Consider the following 23,023-nt stretch of genomic DNA (forward strand, 5'->3'; position numbering starts at 1 on the left):
TCTGGGAAGCAGCAGAAAGAGAGCTGCAAACTGTCCACTGAAAAAGCAGGGGCACGGGAACCTTTCACGTGTTCTCCTGGCAGCAGATGTGGTCCTCAGCGTCTTCCACCCTTCCCCTTACCTGACAAGGTAGAAGCCACGGGGCTGAGTGCAGAATTGTTGCAGAGCTGCTCCGTGTTGGCATCTTCAATGTCCTGCACCCATGGCCTGAGGACAAAAGCAGAGTCAGGAGATGGACACTCCCATTGGCAGAGTCCAGGAAAACCAGAGGACTCCACCCTCTCTGACTTGGGGAGAGGGCCTGCCCTACATCCCAGTGCTTGCAGATAAACAGAGGGCAGCTAGGTGGCACAGGGACAGAGCACTGGACCTGGAGTCAGGAAGACCTGAATTCAGATCCAGCCTCAGACGCTCACTTAGCTGTATGATCCCTGGGGAAGTCACTTAGCCTCTATTTGTCTCAGTTTTTTCATGTGAAAAATGGGGATAATAATAGCACCTACCTCCCAGGGTTGTTGTGAGGATCAAGTAAGTTAAGAATTGTAAAGTGCTATTAGCACAGTGCCATAGAAAGCATTTTATTATTTAATGCTGCTATTTCTACTATTACTACTGCTGCTGCTGCTGCTGCTGCCGCCACCACCACCACCACTACTACTATTGTTATTGCTATTGCTACTGCATGTCGATGGCCCAGGGGCCAAGGAGGGAGAAGTAATTTGAGGAGCAGAAGCAGAGTCCTTACTGTGAGGCCAGTTCAGACCTGGTAGTGCCGGACATCCCTGCAGCTGGTCCCACTCCAGGCACAGTAAGGGTCTCGAGACAGGATGCACTCCCCACAACTTGGTTACAGGCTACAGTTAGCCACAGACACCTGAACCACCGCCGAGTAGGAAGAAGCATACAGCAGTCCTGAAGAAGATCAAAGGTGATGAGAAGCTAGCAGTGACAGCTTCCTGGCCAAGGACCAGGGCTTTGCATCTGCAGCATGCACCAGCTCTGGTTTGTAGGGTAAAAGGTTGGATCGGATTTGGACTAGCACACGGCAGAGCTGCCAACCTATGAGTTCCTTGGGTCCCTTTTCCTAGATACAAGTGGATTCTATACAATCCAGATTTGGTACCAGGCTTTAAATCCTCCATTCCAATGCAAGGAAGGAGGGAGAAAAAAATAGACTGGCTAATATGTGGTAGCCAAGGGACAGGGAAATTTGGAACAAAAGTTAGACCAATATTCCCCCTAATCCCAGAGTGGAATCCCCTGAGCCTCATATCTCTTCCCTCCTCTTAACCAGATTCTTGCTCACTCTTTGGGGATCCAACAGTAAGTTCTGTACAGGGTGATTAGGTGGGAAGAGCCGGATCTCCTCAATAATATGCACCCTCTGCTTCGAGCTCACAGTCTTGTGCAATCGCCCATCGCCTGCAAGATGAGAGAGAGAGAGAGAGAGACAGAGAGAGAGACAGAGAGAGAGAGAGAGAGAGAGAGAGGCTCAGCCTCTGCTTTCTACAGCAAGGATTCCCACTAAAGCCCCACTCCTCAGCTGACCCTCAGAGAGGGCCCTTCCCTTAACTCCAGAGTCCAGGGAACTCACTTGTGCCCAGGAAGAGGACATCGTAAGTATGGTGTAAGCCAAAGACTCGATGCACAGAGAGGCGCTGATAACGGGCCCTGGTCTGTAGCAGCATCGCGTTGCTACGGACCTGCTTATCCATCAAAAAGTGATCTTTGAGGAAGTTAAGTACACGGTCAGGGAGCTGCAGAGAGGAATTGATCCTCTTTTCCCGGGCACTATTAGTGATGCACTGGAGGAAAAACAGCAAAGAAGAAAAATTTAAGCAAAGAACAAAATTTAAGAAACATTAAACACTCCTATGCAGGAAAATTCTCACCCATCAGGGATGGGAAAAAAACACCATAACTTTAATGGGCATCGATCTCCAGAAATCTCTTCTAGGCCTATGTGTGTACGTGGAGATAGCTCTAGCTATCTATATAGCAATCTATGTACATTGCAATAGATATAGAAAACTATACTATATGTATGTAGGATGTGTGTATACATATGTGTGTTAACACACATGCATACACTGTATATAAACATACACAGACATACACACATATACGTATATATAAAAACAATATATATGTGTGTGTGTGTGTGTGTATATAAAAACCACACATTTCTCTGTTGAAAGCTATGTGTCATGCATACAATCTCAAAACATCCTCTGCCTCCTACAAAAGAGGGAATGGGGAGAGGCACTGGTTTGGATCTTTGACCTTGGAGAAAAGGAATGGACTGAGGCTGGGTGGCTTTTGCCTTCCTTACAGAGGCTACACAGGGGTCTATTTTGAGAACAAGATGAAGTGGCGTGAAGGGAATACAGACCGCTCCTGGCCGGGGCGTTGGAGAATCCATCACTGTATACCACTGCTGGGTTTCTCGATTTACTTCCTTATAGAGGCCATTGAAGGCACTCTCCACATCCTGCATGGTGAAGACACATATGGCTGAGCCCCCTGCAGCTCCCTGATGCCTGCAATAGAGACAGAGAATGTTGAATTGTCAGTAGGGCCCCAGCTGCAAACCGAAGAGCCCTTTCAGAGCTCTCTAAACCTTTGGTTTAGTAGGTAGGGCCTATCCTCTCACCCCACAGAGTGGCCCCCGGAGTTTCCTCCTAACTGAACAACAGCAGATCCAAACCCTCTTTCTTCCCTGGCTCTTGAGCTTCCTGGGCATCTGGGCTAAGAACGAGGCTCCTGGTCCCCTGGGGACGTACCACTGTGAAGTAAAGACTCCATAGAAGAGGGTGTCTTGCCGGTTCTTTTGTTCTTTGCTCGGGCTCAGCACAAAGACATCTTGGAGTACATTGAAGGGGAAGCCGTCAGATGGCCGGGAGCAAAGCAACTGGGCTTTCAAGAAAGATGTCCAGCGTCTCTGCAATACTCTCTTCCCCACCCAGGTCCCCCCTGTCAGGAGAGAAGAATCAGTTTGAGTTTTGTGAAACCACGCGGAGAGGTGGGGACCTTGAGCCAGGCTCTGGTAAGAGCAGCACTGCAGGGTTGGTACACATGTGCCCCCAGCCCCAGCTTTGGACTCAGAGGCCTCTGAAGTGCCCAGCTGTGACCCAGAAACATTCTACCCTGTGGAGAACTGAAAAAGGTCATACCCTGAGGGCTCACTGACCATTCAATTCTCTTGTAGCACCCCACCATGGGCACTCATGACTTTCATTTCAGCCCAATAAATCATTTACTAAGCACTATATGAAGGTACTGGGCTAGGCACTGGGGGGGAGAGATGAAAAACAGTCCCTGCTGCCCTCAAGGTGGCTTATAATATAAAAGGGGGGGTAGGATAGGGACACATAATATACAAATTTGACAATAGGTGGGACTGATAAGGGCTAAAGAAGACCCAGGTTTAAGAAAACTGAAGAGGGGTGGGGGTGGGGAGGAGAAAGTCCGCCTCCCCCAAGAAAACTCCATTTTCTGTTCGTCCCTGGCCCTCACCCTTGCACACACGGCAATTCGGGACACAATGGTGTTCTCAAAGAAGTCAAATTCCTTGCCAGTCTCGCTGAAGAAGAAGTAGATCTTGTCATCGTCCCCCTCGGGTTGTCCAGGCTCTTCAGGAATGTAAGCGGAGCTCACAAAGGCAGGGTCTGTGTGGGGTGGGAAAAGGCTCTGAGGGCCAGTTGGTGAAGGAAGCAGAAGGGGAGTCCCGTGCATTAGTCCCATGAGGAGAAAGAACCTGCTTTCAGCTCTCCAGGCCCTTGCCAGATTCACACTGGTTGGGGAAAGTCCTCTGGCACAACCCTCCCGTGTTGGGCCCATTTCACCAGGCTCGGCTGCCATTCCCTCCTCAGCCTCCTCTTTAACCCCCCACACTCATCCTGGTATCAGGTAGTCCCTCTCTGGACAGTGTCTCTGTTTCAGGGATGGGGGGTGAGGGGAGGGGGTGAAATCTTCACCTTGAAGCCAGTTGAGGGAGTTCTCAGTCTTGAGGGTGAGCCGATTCCCCTGGCTCTGGGAGATGGTTGGCTCATTCCCCTGGAAGTTGCTGACTGTTCCGGCATAGAGCTTACCATCTGCCAAGAGAAACATTCCCATGGAACAGCCCCAGAGCAGCCCCCACCCGAGCCTCACCTCCTCCAAGCCTGGAGGTCTGAATCTGCCCTTTTTAGAGCAGAGGCTGGGAAAGGAACCTCAAGGTTCATTTTATCTTAAGTGTTGGGGCCTCTGGATACCCATGTGCCCTGAATCAAGTCAGAACCTAGGAGCAGAATGCCTCTCAAGAAGTCAAGGCCCCAGGGGTCCATGGTGACAACTTGAGGAAAAGGTTCTATTGGTACCTTTTTTTTAAAACATCGCCATCCCTTTCCAATAACTCCCACTCATCTAACTATCCCACCTGGCCAGCATGAAGCCTTCCTTGTAACAGAAGCTACCGTTAAAACAAAACTGAACACCACTTTGGCCATGTCTGACCACATGACACACACTCTAGCCAGTCCTTCGGCCTAACGTCCTATCTTCAGAACAAAGAGTAGTACGTCGGAACTTGCATAAGTGGGACCAGAGGGGAAAAGGGTTGTTCTGCTTCTTGCCTTCCTGGGTGGGGAGGGGGACAAGAGAAAGGCAACATGCCCATCCCCAAGTCCTCAGCCAGGTCCAGCCTCTGCTCGTCTGAAAGTTCATCAGGGAAGTTTTTCCAGAGGAGATTTGCTGAGCCCCTGAGTGCCAGGGAACCAGACCCCTCCCCTGCATTCCAAAGCTCTGGAGGCATACTCTGCCCCTGGGAGGAGAGCAGACACTTACCAACCATGATGGCCGTGGACTTGTACTCCGGGTCAAATGGACAGCGGCCTTTCCCATCCTCTAGCAGGACGTTTCCCTGCTCCATCTCGCTCCAAGCTAAAGTTCTGAATGTTCTAAGGTGAGGACAACGGGACCATTCAGAGCCCTGAAGCGGGGCAACAACAGCCAAGGGGGGCATGGGTCAAGCAGGGTGTCTGTGAACAAGCTGGATTTATGTGGGTAAGTCATGAGAAGAGGCAGCTGAGTGCAGCAACTAGAGAATGGGGCCTTGGTGTCAGGAATACTCTGGTTCAAGTCTCATGACTGACATACTAGCTGTGTGACCCTAGGCCAAGTCCACTGAATCTCTTCAGTTCTAGGGCCTTCCTTTGGTTAACTTTCTATTATCCTGTATATAGCCTGTTCTGTATGTTGGTCCTCCCCCATTTGATTGTGAGCTCCTTGTGGAGGGAGACTGTCTTTTGCCCCTTTTTAAATGCCTATTGCTTAGAACAGTACCTGGCAACATAGTTTTGTAATTGTTGTTGGTTGGTTGTTTTCAGTCATGTCCTGACTCTTCTTGACCTTATTTGGGGTTTTCTTGGCAAAGATACTGGAGTGGTTTGCCATTTCCTTCTCCAGCTCATTTTTACAGATGAGAAGACTGAGGCAAACAGAGTGGAGCAACTTGCCCAGGGTCACCGAGCTAGTAAATGTCTGAGGATAGATTTGAACTCAGAAGAGGAATCTTCCTGACTTTGGGCCTGGCACTGATCTACTTTTCCTCCTAGTGGCCCTGGCACATAGTAGGCAATTAATAAATGTTTATTAATTGATCAGTTGACTCAATTGAATCTTTTTTTTTTTGACTCATTGAATCTTACAGTGCCCTAGGCAACAAAGATTGTAAGTACAGAAAAGTTGCTGATTTTCATTGGCAAAGGGAGTCTGCTCACCAGGGAGCTCCTTAAGCCAGTGAAATCACCCCCCCCCAACCCCTCAAAGATTCAATTTTGTAAATATCACTTTTTTAAAAAATACCTGTGAGGGGCAGCTAGATGGTGCAGTGGTTAAGCACTGGCCCTGGATTCAGGAGTACCTGAGTTCAAATCCAGCCTCAGACACTTAACACTTACTACTGTGTGACCCGGGCAAGTCACTTAACCCCCATTGCCCCGCAAAAAAAACAAAACAAAACAAAAAACACCTGTGAAATAGATAGTCTGTGGGTTCCCTTTCTTATTCTGCTGGTGTTTAGTGATGATGTATTATGTTCATAATAAAAGAAATCTTTAATTATGAAAGATGTATAATATATAAAAGAGAGAAGCTTGAATGCATGTCAGTGTGGGAAAGGGAAGAGATCTGTGGTATGTATGTGTTACATAAAGAAACATGAAACTCCAGCAGCAGCGAGGTGGGACTGTAGATAGAGTGCTAGTCATTAGAGTTAGGAAAACCTGAGTTCAAATCTTGCTTCAGACCCTGTGTCACTGGGTGAGTCACTTTCTTTTTTTTAAATTTTTTTATTTTTTTAGTGAGGCAATAATTGGGGTTAAGTGACTTGCCCAGGGTCACACGGCTAGTAAGTGTTAAGTGTCTGAGGCTAGTTTTGAACTCCTGACTCCAGGGCTGGTGCTCTATCCACTGCGCCACCTAGCTGCTCCACAAGTCACTTTCAGCCTCAGTTTTCTCATCTGCAAAATAGCGATGATATCCACCTCACAGGATTGTTGTGAAGATCAAATGAGATAATATATGTAAAAGCATTTTGCATATCTAAAGCATTATATGAATGCTAGTTACTGTTATATGATACAGAGCAAATTGGGTGAATTAAAGAGGAGTGTGTGTGTGTGTGTGTGTGTATGTGTGTGTGTGTGTGTGTTAAACAGATTTGTGGGGTATAGCAAAAAGTGGTCATGCTATAACGAGAAAGGTGATTCTCAGAGAATGCAGACACTGAAGAATCTGTGATCTCAAAGGCGGAGGTCCTTCTTCCCCGATGTTTGACAAGCACACCCCTCCATGCCATATTAACAGGTGGTCTTTAGGAGTTGCTCCCAATAAAAAAAACCCCTAACGTTTTAGCCCATTGGCTGCTGAACTTTTCTGGACCGAGTTCAGCCAGTCTTTGTGTAATCACACCAAAGCCACTGCTAAGTCTATATTCAAAGCCTTTCCAGCTTGGTAAGGTCTCCAAAAACCCATTTGCATTGGCGCTGAGGAATGCAGTGCTACCTCCATGCCACAGGGAGGCCCGAGAGGAGGATGTGGATGGAGGGGGTGATTTTTCAGTCTTTACACAAATCCTAGAGTTTGGGGGCTGGATCGGACACACTGGAGATCATTCAGTATAACCCCTTCATTTTACAGATGAGAAACTGAAGTATTCTATGCATGGAAGCTTTCTTTAGAGGAAGAAAGGCAGGAAACACATATTTATTAAGCACCAACTATGTGCCAGGATGGTGCTATGTGCTTTGGAAATGTTATTTCGGGGCAGCTAGGTGGCACAATGGATAGAGCACCGGCCCTGGAGTCAGGAGTACCTGAGTTCAAATCCGACCTCAGACACTTAACACTTGCTAGCTGTGTGACCCTGGGCAAGTCACTTAACCCCAGTTGCCTCGCTTAAAAAAAAAAAAGAAAAAGGAAATGTTATTTCATTTGATTCTCACAACCACCCGGGGAGGTTGTTGTGACCCCCATTTTACATAAGGGAAACTGAGACAGACAAACCGAAGTAAAGTGACTTGTCCAAGATCATCCAGTTATGAAGTATCTGAGGTCAAATTTGAACTCGGGGCCTATAGGACCAGCGTTCTAGCCACTGGTTTCACCTAGCTGTCTTAGAGGACCTGGGTCCCAAATCGGATGCTTTTAGCTTACATGACCTTGAGCAAGTGACTTCACCTCCCTGAGATCTGTAAAATAAGAGGGTTGGGTCACATGCTCTCTGAGGTCTCTTCTAGCTGCAGATTGTGATCCCAGGTTTCCCCTCCCCAGTATTTTTCAGGCAGAGCTGGGGCAGCTGGCAGTAGGTCGATGAGCTAGGGTCATCACTTACTATGTAGGCACAGACCGGGCTGAAGGCAGCTGTGCCACAGGTGTAGAGGTGGCTGCTGTTGAATGGCTGGAGAAGCTTGATGTAGTTGTGACAGTCCCTCTGCGAGGAAGAAACAAACGTTACCATACCACACTCCTCCCCTCATTCCCTCTTTCACTATCACATACAAATACTGCCTGAGTCCCCCATCATAAGAAACAGAGGGCAGAGCTCTGGGGCCCCGGGGAAGATGACTGTATGAGGCTGGGGAGGCCTTGGGCTTCTTGGGCTGAATTAGACTCCCAGACGGCCCTGAAGATGGGGAAGATGGAGTTCTGCAGAGCAACACAGTCTAGCCGAGGCTCTCAAGACCGGGAAGCACCTTCTGGGAACCTCTGGGGAGGAGGGGAAAGTTGCCCCGATGCTAGCAAACTATAGGGGTTTGGCCCAAAGAAAGGGGTCTCGGAAATGTCATGAGTCGATTGTTTTTGAGGATTGCTGCACTTGGCTCCGTGTCTCTCAGCGGCCCAATGTCAAGACCACCAGAGATAAGGCCTACTCTCCTCCAGAAGGAAAGATTCCCTTCTGAGTCACCCATTCTTTCTCCCACTGCAGCTGGCTAGGGCAGAGGTCAATGGATATTTAATTGCAACTGGTTAAAGTCCCTCGATATCTGATCAAAAAAGGGATTAGTCAGGACTGTTTTCCCAGAAGGTGGGGGCCAGACCCTCCCACAATCTGCTGCTCCTTCCTCAGCCTAGAGGCACCCCTCTCCCTGCCCCTGCCCATACCCCCCCAATTCACCTGTGAGTCCTTTCCTTTAAAGACACACTGGTGCTTCTTCTCTGGGTCAGCACTCCACAGCAGCTAGAAGACCCCCCGCCAAAAGAACAAGGTTAATACCCAGGAAGAGGAAGGATGGTATAAAGATGCCCATTTACTGGTTCTCCAGCCCTCGGGGGTTTTCGATGATGGTCCAAGAGGTTTCTACTAAAAATGCTTTAATGGTACTTTAGGCAGTATGTTATTGGAAAGCATGTTATGAGTACTATATTCAATTATTTGGTTGTGATTGAAAGGCTTTAGAACAACAACAAAAAGGGAACCACTCCATAGTACATTGGTTAACATTTCTTTCCCCCTTCTCTGTGTTACAACTTCTATCTCTGAAGACCTAAGGTCCAATCTGCCTGCCCACCTTGTTCTTTTCTGGGTTTCTGTTTGTTTGTTTGTTTTGTTTTTTTGCAGGGCAATGAAGATTAAGTGACTTGCCCAGGGTCAAACAGCTAGTGTCAAGTGTCTGAGGCTGGATTTGAACTCAAGTCCTCCTGAATCCAGGGTCGGTGCTTTATCCACTGAGCCACCTAGCTGCCCCCACACCTTGTTCTTTTCTTCCACCCTCCCCCAGGCTCCCTGACCTTCCACCAGACTCTCTCACCTTCTGGTAGTGACCCCCGGGCAGGAAACTGCTACTGCTACTGAGAGCAAAGAGAGCCTCCCGGGCCCCCACAAACAGGGTTTTTCCATCTTTGCTCAACAATAGTGTTGTGTAGTTGGTGATGCCCTCTGCTTCAAACCTCCAAACTGTCCGCTCCTCTGAGCCTGGGGAGAGAGATGCTGCCGTCACCAGAGGTTGGCCAAATGCTATTCACCCAGTATCTACCTCCCACAGAGTTGAAGAACAATTTTTGAAATGTCAGTCACGGTCCATATCATGCAGAATCCACAGTGAAATGATTGGTCGGGGAGAGGTTATGAGAGGGAGAATAACAACTTGGAGTCATGCATGCAGTACACAAGAAATCACACTGGGGTTTGTGTTCTTCTGGAAACATTTGAAATGATGTATACAAAAATAATTTGTACAAAACATCCTATGCAAATTACTTGAAAAGAAAAGGAAATCAGAAGATTTGGCCTGACCAGTCATGAACATAACCTGCCTATTGAGACAATAGCATCAACATATGAGATCTTTGGAGAAGAAGGAGGTCTAACCTACATGCGGCTAAAATGCTGTTCTGATTGATAACCCAGAGAGAGGCAAGATTGTGTATGTGATGGTCATAGGGATGGTACCTGGTTTGATGTACACTGAGACATTGCCTTCACCACAAAAAAGAAAGGCAGAAAACCCTATTTTGATGCCATCTTTTTTTTTTTTTTTTGCAGGGCAAAGAGGGTCAAGTGACTTGCCCAGGGTCACACAGCTGGTAAGTGTCAAGTGTTTGAGGCCAGATTTGAACTCAGGTACTCTAGAATCCAGGGCCAGTGCTTTATCCACTGAGCCACCTAGCTGCCCCAACTTTGATGCCATCTTAACTGTGAGTTCTATATCCTTGAGAATAAGCTTCTCAGAGATAGCTACTGTGCTCTGCCTCACCACACCTGTACTCTATGTTCAGCTGTTGGCACCACAGTTTAGAAATCAAAGCAAGGGAAGTCAACTCACATTCCAATCATGAGGGACAGTCAGTGAAAATCCTGAATCAGGAGATGGATTATCTCATTCTTAGGAGAGCAAGGAGAGCCCAACATTGATAAGGTGGAGAGTGCTGGGAAGGCAACAAGGATGGTGAAAGATCTTGGACCCGTGTCCCGTGAAGATTATTTGAGGGGCGTAGGGATTTTTAGCTTGCAGAAACCTCATGGAGCACATGACAGCTGCCTTAGGAAGTGGTGGGTTCCCCTTCATTGGAGAGCTTCGAACAAATGCCGGGACCAATTACCAGGTACAGGTCAGACTAGAAGGCTACTAGGGTCCCTTCCAACTCTCAAGTTCTATTATTCCATGATAAGCCAGTTTCCCAAAGCAGGAATCAGACCTTTTGACAAGCCAGAGCACAGGAATCACGTCTGTAAAATGAGAGGGCTCGATTTGGTGACCTCGAGGGTGACTTTCAGATCTAAAATCTCTGATCCTATGATCCCAATCGTAACTTTGCACTGAAAAGCTTTTGATGGTGACTCTGGATGGAGAGGGATTAAGTGATTCCATAGCATCGACAGAACCTGAAATGAAGCCAGACTTTCTGGGAGATGGTGCATCCTACCCCTCGGGCTTTGGTAGGCCACTCTACATTCCTGTTGTCACTTCATAGTTCCTGAGGTTAGGTAGTGGTAATTCTCCAGGACTGATTCCCTGCTCCAGCCTCCCTGCCTTTGGAAAGTTTTCCCAGTGACTTGATAATCTAATTATTTTTTTATTGATGAGCTGTTTGTACTTTGTACCCCATGCTTATCAGCCCTTGGAATGAGCTCCGTGCCCCATTCCACCTTTGGTTCTCCAGGAAGGGCTGGGTAGAGATAAGAATGACATCAAGTACAGCTACCCAAGGTGTACCAATGGAAGGCCACTCCCCACAACCATGCCCTTTCCTCTGTTGCCGTGAATCAGTTTTCATATAAAAAGCAAAACTACATCTTCTATTTTTTTTTCTACTCCCCCCCTCCCCAACAATGCTCTGCACATTGCAGGCCCTCAAGAACCACTGACTGCATAGGAGTTTGATCATTTGTCCTAGTCTTAAAAAGAAGAGAGAATTTAGAAGTAGCAGTGGTAACAGCTAGGACATTAGACTTGAAATAGGAAAGGATCCGGGTTTAAATTCTGTTGTAGGTATTCGCTAGCTAGCTATGTGATCCTGAGTAAGTCACCTGGTTCCTCAAAGCCTCAGTTTCCTTACCTATAAAATATTTCCCTACTTACTTCAAGCACTGGGCAAACTTAAAGTGCTACTATATGGCTAAGGCAAAGCTCTTAGAATTCCCACTGAGCACGGAAATCTTTAGTTATGCCTCTAGGGGCAAATCTGTCTGAGTGTTATAGAAGAGAAACTCAGGGGGTGGGGCAGTCATTGCCACAGTGGAGACACTAAGACCTGAGAGAGGAGAATGGAGAATAATAATTCAATGTCACTCAGGCAGCTGGCCAAGGTAAGCCAGAGAGAGAGTCCAGGATCCTGGGAGCTCACTTCCTGTACTTTCTCTCCTAAGTCAGCCGGCCCATCATTCCGTCATCATATGGGCATATGCATCTATATGAAATTACTGCAGTGTAGCAACTGTAATTTGCCCAAAGGACAAGAGCAATGCTGAACCATATATGTGTATAAATATATACACACATGTATATACGCATATATGTATGTATATGTGTGTACATACTATATATACATAAATGAAATTACTGCCATATATCCATTGTAGTTTGCCCAAAGGAAGAGGGCAATGCTGAACCATATGTGTACATATATATACACACATGTGTGTACATGTGCATTTATGTACTTGTATATATTATATATACATTGAAATTACTGCACTATATCCACCGTAATTTGCCCAAAGGAAGAAGGCAATGCTAAACCATATATGTGTGTATACCTATACACATACATGTGTGTATGTATATATGTGTGTAAGTATATATATATGCATATGAAATTACTGTAGAATATCAATTGTAATTTGCCCAAAGAGGGCAATGCTGAACCAACCAAGATACCACACCCTTACCACAGTTTCTAGGTGTCAAAGAGATCCCCTTCTCCAGCCACTCCTGCCCTTCTAAATTCAGAGAACCAGATTCTCCCCTGCTTCTGTCACTGTTTTCCATTCACTAGTTATCCTGGTAGCCAGAGAAAGCCTCTCACTTCTCTTTGTGTGTTTACTTCCAACAGTGTATGACCACATTGGATTCTGGTGTGTATTCTGAGATGAATCAATCACATAATCAAAGGGGTTTAGAGATAGGAGAGAATTTGGAAATCATTTGGTCCAAAACCATTTGATCCCATGAGCATGTCTGCAATCACCCAGAAGGCTCTGGAGCTATACCCCTACCCCCCACCCCAAATAGTCTTACAAATGAAGAACCCTGTGGAAGAGAGACTAAGTTACTTGCCCAAAGCCACACAGCTGGTTAAGAGCAGAGTGGAACTCTCCTGTCCCAACACCCAGTGTCTAGCCTGGGTGGCCATGATAGCTATTTTAATGTGTTTTAAGAAATGTCATGCAGAAGAGGGATTACACTTATTTTGTTTGGCCCCAGAGTATCATCCTGCCTGGGCCCATGGAGATTGGGCATGGATTGAAACTACAGTATCTAAACCTCTTGCATCACAAGGCAAGGAGGCATGCAAACTTGGAAAAGAGAGACCATGTGTGTTATGCATATACAAACATAGTGACATGATGTGCATATATGTATACACATAGATATAATATGTATATGTCAGGAGACTCATAAGCTTAAATAGATTTCAAGCTGGAACGGATATTAAGAGGCCATTGAACACAATTTCTTCAGTTAAAACACAAGGAAACCGAGACCTAGAAGGTTAAGTGATTTTCCCAAGGTTATACAGATAAATGAAGGTATAATTCATTTTATTTTATTTTTTTTTTGGTGGGGCAGTGAGGGTTAAGTGACTTGCCCAGGGTCACACAGCTAGTAAGTGTCAAGGGTCTGAGGCCGGATTTGAACTCAGGTACTTCTGACTCCAGGGCCGGTGCTTTATCCACTGTGCCATCTAGCTGCCCCCGAAGGTATAATTCAAACCCAGGTCCTCTGATTAGAAATCCAATGTTCTTCTTCTCAGCTTGAGCATCTATTTCCATATGAACATGTTTGCAGACAAACAACAGGTATCAAATAAGTTTGCTCCTCTATGACTGTACTCATGTTGGTGACTAGGGTTAAATTTCTCTCTCTACCTGTTCTTGCATGTGTGTGTGCCTACGCCTTAGTACCCGCCTGTGCTTGTACGTGTCCTCATTTGTATATAGTATTTACATATGTCAATAAGCCTTTATTGCTCTCTGCACGTGCGCACATATGTGTGCCCCTTCCTTGCCTGTATCTCCCAGTGCTCACAAGCATGTGTTTTTCTGTGTGTATGAGCCTATCTGTACACCTCTTGTTTCCTCAGGGATCACGGGAGTGTGTCTCTGTGCCTCTTGGGGGTTTGTAAACATAGGGACCTGAGAGCCTGACACCTCAGACAGGTTTGTCCAGAACTCCAGAGAACGGAGCTTGCCTGAGGCCGTGGCAAGTTTTCCCACTGACGCTGGGGGGGGGAAAGCAGCAAGACTTGAGGATCTTGTTCCCATCTGACCCAAAGATCACAGGTTTACCCTCCAGAAAAGCCCAAGCCCACCCAGCCTCACTTGGGCAATCTCTGGGAACAAAACAGAATAAATCTGTTGGAGGAGGAAAAAAAAAAGGCAGCAATCAGAGGGGTCAGAAGCTCCAGGGTCCTCTCTCTGTTACTTGATTAAGTAGTCACTTATCCTCATCTGTGAAATGGGGATAATAATACTTGTATTACCTATCTCTCAGAGTGGGCTGGGAAGATCAGATGAGATAATGGGTACAAAGAGGCTCTGTAGATTGTAAAGCACCAAACAATCATTGTGGCAGTATCTCTAGCACCTGGCACACCTGCTGCCACACGGCAACCACTTAAGAAGGGCTTTTCTGAATGATTGACGGAAATAATAACTGACTTTAACGAAAGCACTTTATGGTTGGAGAACCTGGATGGGTTTGCAAAGCAGTATGTATACAGGATGGGCCAAAAGCCACAAAGGAGTCTGATGTTTTAATAACTTTTTGAAAAGTATTTAAAAATGTATTTCCTACACACACACACACATACATATATGCACATATACATACACATATATATACTCACATACATATTTACTTCCTATATATCCTATATACGATGCTATGGTATTGTAAATTAAATACTGAAACTCCTTTGTGACTTCATGACTTTTATGCCACCCTGTACATATATATATATATATATATATATATATATATATATGATGTCCCAAATGTATGACATCCCATACATAATACATATATATATATACATATATATACACACACATATACACATATATACATATATATACATACACACACACACAACCACACACAACACCTACAATGTCCCAAAAGTCTTGGTGCAGTTGTTAAGTTACTAAGCTAAGCCAAGACTTTTGGGATATCTTATATTAGCTCATTTGATTCTCACAGAAACCCTGTGAGGTGTTACAGATATTATTATGCCCCTTTTACAGATGAGGAAACTGAGGCTCGAAGAGGTTAAATGACTTGGCCAGAGATACACAGAGATAATTAACGTCTGAGGTGGGTTTCAGACCTAGCTCCTCCTGGCTCCCAAGTTCTGTGCTCCATTCATCTACTAGGCCACTTCACTGTTGGTGATTATTAACAATTAACTCAGCCCAGGTCCAGAGCAAAACCAACATCTTATCTTGAGAATGCAGCCAAGCAGGAAGCTCCAAAACCCAGCCTGGTTGGGCTTATATCCAGAGAGCCCAGTTGTCGAGCTTCCCTGGATAGTATAAGAAGAGGTTAAAGATGGGCTTTCTCACTGCCCTAGAAACAAATGAGCTGGATTTTTCAGGATGGGTGACGCTGACGTAAGGAGGAGGGACGACAGTATTCCCATCTCCTGCTCCCCCACCCCAGGGGGCCAGGGACTATATCAGCAGGAAATGATGCATTATTAGCCCAGCTCCCAGCCTCACCTAAAGTTTCTCCCAATCCTAATGACTCAGGTGGAAACGTGGAGCTCTCTGAGGTGAGACAGGAACACGGCTCAGCACCGTCCCCACCCTGTGCAGCAGAGCAGTGACTCAGAGTCCTGCCCTCCCTTTCCCCTTCCTCCTCAAGTCTCAGTCCACTGCTCCCTTCTTTCCTCAACAGAAAGGCCAAAATCCACCCCCACACACATATACACTCTTCTCGCCTCAGCAAGAAACTTGGTTAAATATTTAAAAAGCTATCTCTAAGAATGGTGGAGCAGGGAATGTCTTTCCCAGCACTTCCCTTCAACTACACCCTAGGGCAAAGGTTCTTAACCTTCAGCAGAAAACTTGGCTTTTGCCTCACTGTTTCGATAATTATATTTCAGTAGAGGAGTTAGTTTCCTTTGTAATCTGATGTATTTTATTTTAAACGTTATTCTTGAGAAGATAGGGGTCCATAGTCTTCACCAGGTTACCCAAAAGTCTGTGACATAAAAAAGTTTAATCACCGCAGTGGGCCTAGGGGGGGCAGGTGAGAGGGGTGCTCCCCAGAAAGTTAGCTCCAGAAGTCTTTGAAGCTGGTGCCTCAACCCCAAATCTGACTCTGAAAATGCTCCTGCTAGGAGTCTCAGGTCCCTTTCCCCCAATAACTTTATACCAAGTTACAGACTACCTTGGGTTCTCATCAGGGTGGTGAATGCTGATTCAGCAGAGAATTGGGGCAAGTCAGTACTCCGGATGCACTTCCTCCTGTCAGCACCACCCAAGTCTGCTAGGGCAGGGAAGGGCCTGGAGAAGCTGAATCTGAACCCACCTCTTCTCTTCAGGCTAGTGCAGAGCACCACCCTTACCTCAAAACAGCAGGCTCTCCTTTGGCCAAGAGGCCATGAACGCCCTCACTTGTGATTAGGGTCAAGCCCTGAAGAGTGGAATCTGCAGAGGTCATGCTCCCTAGGGAGAGACCTTTGGCTCAAAAAAACCTATTCGTGTTGAGTTGCAGAAAAAAGACCAAAAAGATGCTAAAAATGCAAGAGAACCTGTCCTTCTCCCTCATGCCCGGTGTATCCATGATGCTACAATGATGGGGTCGGAGGTGGCCAGATGGGCCAAAGGCAAATGCTCCAAGCAGGAGCTTCAGTCAATTTGCTTCCTGGAAGTCTAGGAGTTCAGCATAGAACGCAGGGAAAAACTGGTGACCTCTGTCTTCATGAAAATGAATTTCTATGAGGCATTGCCCTCATTCCTCAGAATCCATGGATTCCTAACCTCAGGGTCCTGGCACAAAAGCTTTGCCTGCTGAGTGTGGGCAGTAGAGTAAAGTAGGGGCATGTAAGAAATCCATGAGCATGTATTTAAGCTAATACAAAAGAAAACACAACAGGCTGAATCTATTCTGCACTTTTCTACCACTACTTAATTCCACCATCTCTTCTGTCTCTGTGGAAAGAATCCTGGATATAGATTCAGAGGACTGGGGTTCAAATCCTAGCTTTGTCATTTATCTGTATTACCTTGGGTAAGTCACTCAATTTATCTGCACCTCAGTTTCCTTGTCTGTAAAATGAAGGGGTTGGACAAAATTGTTCTTTTCCAATTCTAAACAGTATAATAGTAATAGTAATGGCTAGAACTTATATAGTATTTTAAGGTTTGCAAAGGGTTTTACTTTATTCTCCCAACAACCCTAAGAAGTAGGTGCTGCTTTTTATTTTTTTGGTGAGGCAATTGGGGTTAAGTGACTTGCCCAGGGTCACACAGCTAGTATGTGTCAAGTGTCTGAGGTCAGATTTGAACTCATCTCTTCCTGAATCCAGGGCTGGTGCTTTATCCACTGTGCCACCTAGCCACCCCAGGTGCTGCTTTTTAAAAAAGCTCACTGACCTCTGATTTCAGGATACCTGGACTAGGAGGAAAGTTAGGAAAATGACTCTTGGGCTTGTCTCCCCCATCCATCTTGACTAGAAATAGCCTTCTTTTGAGTGAGCAGTACTGACTGAACACTACAGAGTGTGTCAAGTACCCCACACGTCTCCACCAGGTGGTCCTATGCTATTCCAAAGTACAGTCACTCAGCCTGCATTCAATCTGTTTTAGACTGGGAGCATCTTCAACAGGAACTATCTTTAGTTCTTTAGTTCTGTCCCATACCGTATTTAACATGAGGCTGACCTTAACAAATGCAAATAACAGCAAATTCTCAATTATATGAGGTCTGAGTAAAATTAGCTAAACCCTTTGTTTCTCCCCTTCTGCCCTAGTGGAAATCTTTGCACTATTCATAGAAAATGGGAAAAGAAAGGGAAATGAGCTAGTCTGACCTCTTTTTTAGGAGCTAAAAAAAGGTCCAATGGGGGAAAACAAAGCTCCAATCAAAGAAAACCTGGATTAAATGGCTAAAAATAAAGTTTTAGGATTATCAGTGTATTTAAGTTACTTACTTGCTGCAATGGATCGAGTGCTGGACCTAGAGACAGAAAAACCTGAGTTTCAAAACTGGCCTCAGATACTTACTAGCTGTATGACCCTGGGCAAGTCACTTTAACTTCTTTCTGCTTCTGTTTTGTCATCAATAAAATAGGGAGAATAGCACCTACCTCACAGGGTGGTGGTGAGGATGAAAATAAATGATGTTTACAAAACCTTAAAAGCTTCATATAAATGCTAGTTGTTATTTTAAAATTATTTTATTATTCTCATTATTTATTTTTTCCTGCTACCACCCCTGTCTTCTATCCCCACTAATAATACAAATACCCTGCCTTCCCCAATTCAGTGTTCCCTCAGAGTTGGGGTTTTTATATGAACACCCCAAAGATAGACCCTTAGTGTAGGAGTTCTTAAATCAGATGTCAGTGAACTTTTTTTTTTTTTGGTGGGGCAATGAGAGTTAAGTGACTTGCCCAGGGTTACACAGCTAGTAAGTGTCAAGTGTCTGAGGTCGGATTTGAACTCAGGTACTCCTGAATCCAGGGCTGGTGCTTTATCCACTTTGCCACCTAGCTGCCCCTGGTCAGTGAACTTTTTTTTTTCTTAGTGAGGCAATCGGGGGTTAAGTGACTTGCCCAGGGTCACACAGCTAGTAAGTGTTAAGTGTCTGAGGCCGGATTTGAACTCAGGTACTCCTGACTCCAGGGCCGGTGCTCTATCCACTGCGCCACCTAGCTACCCCTGGTCAGTAAACTTTTTAAAAAAGCAGTACCTACTTCCCAGGGTTGTTGTGAGGATAAAGTAAAACACTTTTGCACATCTTAAAGTGCTATATAAATTTCCGCAATTACCATTATTTATTGCACTATATTTCAATGTAATTGGTTTCTTTTGTAATTCTATATATTTCATTTTATCAGTTTAAAACATGATTCTGAGAAGGGATACATTGGCTTCACCAGACTTCCAGGGGGGTCCATGACATCAAAAAGGTTATGAATCCTTTTCCTAGATGGTTGAACCCCCAAAGGCCATTGTCAAGGCACAAAGGATTTTTCTGAAGTGTACCACATAAAGGGTTAAAAGACCTGTTTTTTTGGGGCAGCTAGGTGGCACAGTGGATAGAGCACCAGCCCTGGAGTCAGGAGAACCTGAGTTCAAATCTGGCCTCAGACACTTGACATTTACTAGCTGTGTGACCCTGGGCAAGTCACTTAACCCCAAATGCCTCACCGCCCCCCCCCAAATTAAATTATTGAAAGACATGTTTTTGCCATAGGTCAATGATACTCAGATGAGAGTTTTCAGAGAGTACCCAAAAGAGACTCAAATATAAAGCTAAGAGATTTGGAAATATGAGCAATTTCAACAGTGAATTTTCTGGGGGAAAAACCCAGATACAGGACGATAATATTTCAGGAAAATCAATTAGACCCTCCCAAAGGGTTAGGAGAGGAAGAGTTAATGAGACCCAAGAATAGCACAGGCCAAGAGCATCTTGTCCTTCTGTCCAGGACCTATAGGCATCCTATCAAGGCATGATTTTCCAAGGTCTACCTCTACTCCCCAGAGGAACAGAATATACAGGGAAAGAAATCAGGAAAAAAAAAAAGAGAGAGACCAGGAATGAGAATAGTGATGTATGAGGATGACCAAATAGTGCTAGCTAGTCAGGACTACCTGGGAACAGAAGGCTTTAGAAAGCCATTAAAAAAAAAAAAAAAAAAAAGAAAGCCATTAAAAAAAAAAAAAGGAGAAATGCAAGTAGAAATGTAGAAATACATTTTGACAACACACTTTTCAGTTCTGACATCATCTTCTCCAGGACAGAGGTAAAAATTCTCCACTAAAAACAAGGTCTTTGAAAGTGCATTATCAGAGAAATCCATTAGTCCTGGCCCTGGGGAGGGGCTCTGTCATAGAAAGGTTCCTCCCAGCCTTTACTTGGGATGGGTGACCTTAAGTCCTTTCTCTCCTCCTACTGAAATGATGATTCATTCACACTGCCATCTTACCAGATTGGACTCTAATAGCTTGATAATAACAGCTAGCATTTAAGGTTTGCAAAGCCCTTGGTATATATTATCTTATTTAATCCTTACAACAACCCTGGGAGGTAGGTGCTATTATTATCCCCATTTTGCAGATGAGAAAACTGAGACAGAGGTTGAGTGACTTGCCCAGGGTCACAGTCTAGTAAACATGTGAGACCAGATTTGAACTCAGGTCTTCCTGGCTCCACCTCCAGTGCTCTATCCACTACACTGTCTAGACAGAGACAGACAGAGGCTACTAGACAGAGAGGCTGAGGCTAACCCCTGAGTCCAGCTTTCTCCTTGAGCCACAGACACCTTAGAGTCAGGCAGCCCTGCCATCTGCTTCAGGTGTGTCCAGGGTGTGTGCCGAAAGGTCACATTTTGTCCATTTAGCACAGGAGTCACTGGCATTTCAACATTGGGCAGAATATAGGTTACAACAAGGACAGGATGGGAACTAGCGACTACAAGCGAGGTAAGGAGTGGAAGACAAGGTGAGGCCCAGAACCCAGTGAAACTGATTGAGAGACTTCTGGTGCTGGTTTGTTAACTTCTGTTTACTTTCTCTGAATTTCAGGGCACGGATTCTTCGAGGCTCCTGAAAACGGGGCAAATGAGGCCCCTTCGAAGAACTGTCTTTTGATCTAGGCATACCATTAGAGTAAATTCTTATAGAATGAAGCGCAAAAAGCAGGCTATTTCACTAGAGAGAGATGAGTTGGATTAAGACCTCCTAAAGAAAGGAGGGTGGGGCAGCTAGGTGGCGTAGTGGTTAGAGCACCAGCCCTGGAGTCAGGAGCACCTGAGTTCAAATCCGGCCTCAGACACTTAACACTTACTAGCTGTGTGACCCTGGGCAAGTCATTTAACCCCAATTCCCTCACTAAAAAAAAAACAAAAAACAAAAAAGAAAGGTGGGCAATAAGGGCTGCCACGAAGATACAACCGAAGAGGCATCTAGGTGGGGCAATAGATAGAGAATGGGAATTAAAATACAACCTCAGATACTTATCAGCTGTGTGACCCTGGGCAAGTCACTTAACCCCAATTGCTTAAAAAGAAATTACCTCTGAATCAGAGGTGAAAAAGGAGACTCATTTGTAGCAAAGGCATCTGACAGCCACTGGAGCAAAGGAAACAACTCATACATAGAAACAAGCCTTGCAAATAATAAGTTCCACTAAACCAAAAGAGAAATAAGAAGCCAGCATGGAAAGGACCAATAACTCACAACCTGGTCTCTTTGGTCCCACCACTTGGAACATTCGCCTCAAGCTTCATCACAGGACTCGAGGGTGCTTTGGCAGAGTCCTCCTGTTAAGTATGCTGGGGGTGCAGCTTTCTATGATCCCTGTTTTCCTCATCATAATCTAGAGCTGGAAGGGACCTTAAAGGTCTTCTAGTCCGGCTCCCTTCTTTTACAGAAGAGGAACTGAGGCCCAGAGAGGGTAAGCGGTTTTTTTCAACGTCACCCAGCTGGTATATGTCAGTTTCAAAATTACTGAGTTCAGTCCTTTTCCATTCGTCCGGCAATTTCTGGGGCAGCTGGAGATTAATAACTCACTTTAATTATGTAAACAAGTAGCCCTAATAAAACATGTGAAAGCTGAAGAAGCATTGTAGAGGCTTGCTCTAACAGGATCCTAAGGTCCAACTGGTCTATGTCACCATTTACAGTCAGCATCCTTCCTGGTCTTTAAGCTCTAGATAGGAGTTTAGTTCATGGAGTTAGAGGTCACAAATGCAAGGAAAATTCTGTTTCCAATAAAACAGAAATCAAAATTCCAGAGAAATCCTGGAAGCATTTCTATTCACCAAGGCCAATGGTTTCACCAGCTGAGAGGCCTTTACTTGGCCAGCCACTACCTACAGCCCCATCTGTGGTAGAGCCCCTCCCAAGCTGGGCCATGGTCTTCCTTCCCCATTTACTCTAGTGACTGTGGGAGAAATAAAAGAAGTAGGCAATGAACGGGAACACAAACACCCACAGTCTTACTGCTGGTGCCAAGCTTTCGTCCCCAAGCATGAGGGGTCCCAAGTAGATGTGGGATTAGATAAAGCCATCATTAAAGATGGCAGCAATCTCTCTCTTTACTGCATGGTGCTTTTGTTTGAGATCAAGGATGAAGCCCAAAGAACATAGTCATTTGGAAGCCCTGGGATCTCAGAGGTCATTTAAGGGTGGTGAGGGAAGTAAGACAGTAGTATTTGAGCCATATTCCATCTCTCCATATCTCTGTCCCTGTTCCATGAGGGAGGGAAACAATGTCATTGTGCCAAGCAGTCCACAGTGGCCATAGGCCCCAAGAGCAGATCCTCTGCCAGGAACATCTAACAAGTCCCCAAGGGAAAAAGCAGGAAACAGCCTAAGGAAACACTCCAGGGATAAGACTATTCTGTCGCCTGGGCAGCCTCCTGTGGGGACCTCCCCTGTCTATTTGAAGCTGAATATATGAAAAGGAGAGATGAAAAGCAAAGTGACTAGACAGAAATAGTCGGTAGTAGCAAAGAAGGTTGTGCCAACATGGGTGATGGGGAAACTTGAAAGAATATGAATGCTTACACAGGGCACATACGAGGTTGCATGGTTAATGTAAGGATTCACCTGAAGCAATCAGGGGGTCAGTGAACTTGCATGGGGGGAAAATACAACTTTATTTTCACTAACTTCTAACTGAAATTTAGCCTTTCCTTTAATAATTTTAAAATATTATTCTGAAAAGGAGTCCATCTATTAGGTTTCACCAGACTTCCAGAGGGGTCCACAAACCGCACACCATTGGACTTAGAAGGCAGGAGATCTGGTTCCGATCCCAGCTCTCTCATAATTACTAGTTTGGGAATCTGTTAGAATGGTGGCTTTGGAGATGAGAATCTGACCTCCAAACCTGATTCTGCCACTTCTGAGCTTTGTGACCTTGAGTAAGTCAATTAAACCGTCTGGACCTCCATCATCTATATCTATAAAATGATGGGGCTGGATGAGGTGAACTCTGAGGTCCCTTACACTAAATCTATGATCCTCTGAGGTCTCTGTGTCTTGGTTCCTTGTTTGTGAAACAGGGATAGCACTTGCACAACCTACCTCTTAGGGGTGTTATGAGAAAAGTACTTTATAAGCCCTAAATTGCCATATAAA

The 23,023-nt window shown here is 45.4% G+C and overlaps 1 protein-coding gene across 1 annotated transcript in view; it reads right to left on the reverse strand.

The window, feature by feature from the left end:
* Positions 1 to 23,023, reverse strand: part of SEMA4B (semaphorin 4B) — a 39,725-nt gene that overhangs the window by 2,120 nt on the left and 14,582 nt on the right. The window contains 14 exon segments of the mRNA XM_043980437.1: positions 122 to 207; positions 746 to 762; positions 764 to 914; positions 1,308 to 1,422; positions 1,595 to 1,805; positions 2,393 to 2,540; positions 2,784 to 3,058; positions 3,517 to 3,668; positions 3,978 to 4,094; positions 4,825 to 4,906; positions 4,908 to 4,937; positions 7,874 to 7,972; positions 8,657 to 8,719; positions 9,291 to 9,454. Coding sequence (XP_043836372.1) covers positions 122 to 207; positions 746 to 762; positions 764 to 914; positions 1,308 to 1,422; positions 1,595 to 1,805; positions 2,393 to 2,540; positions 2,784 to 3,058; positions 3,517 to 3,668; positions 3,978 to 4,094; positions 4,825 to 4,906; positions 4,908 to 4,937; positions 7,874 to 7,972; positions 8,657 to 8,719; positions 9,291 to 9,454 — 1,710 coding nt within the window.

Source organism: Dromiciops gliroides, chromosome 2 (assembly GCF_019393635.1).
Source record: "Dromiciops gliroides isolate mDroGli1 chromosome 2, mDroGli1.pri, whole genome shotgun sequence".
Classification (NCBI taxonomy): Eukaryota; Metazoa; Chordata; class Mammalia; order Microbiotheria; family Microbiotheriidae; genus Dromiciops; species Dromiciops gliroides.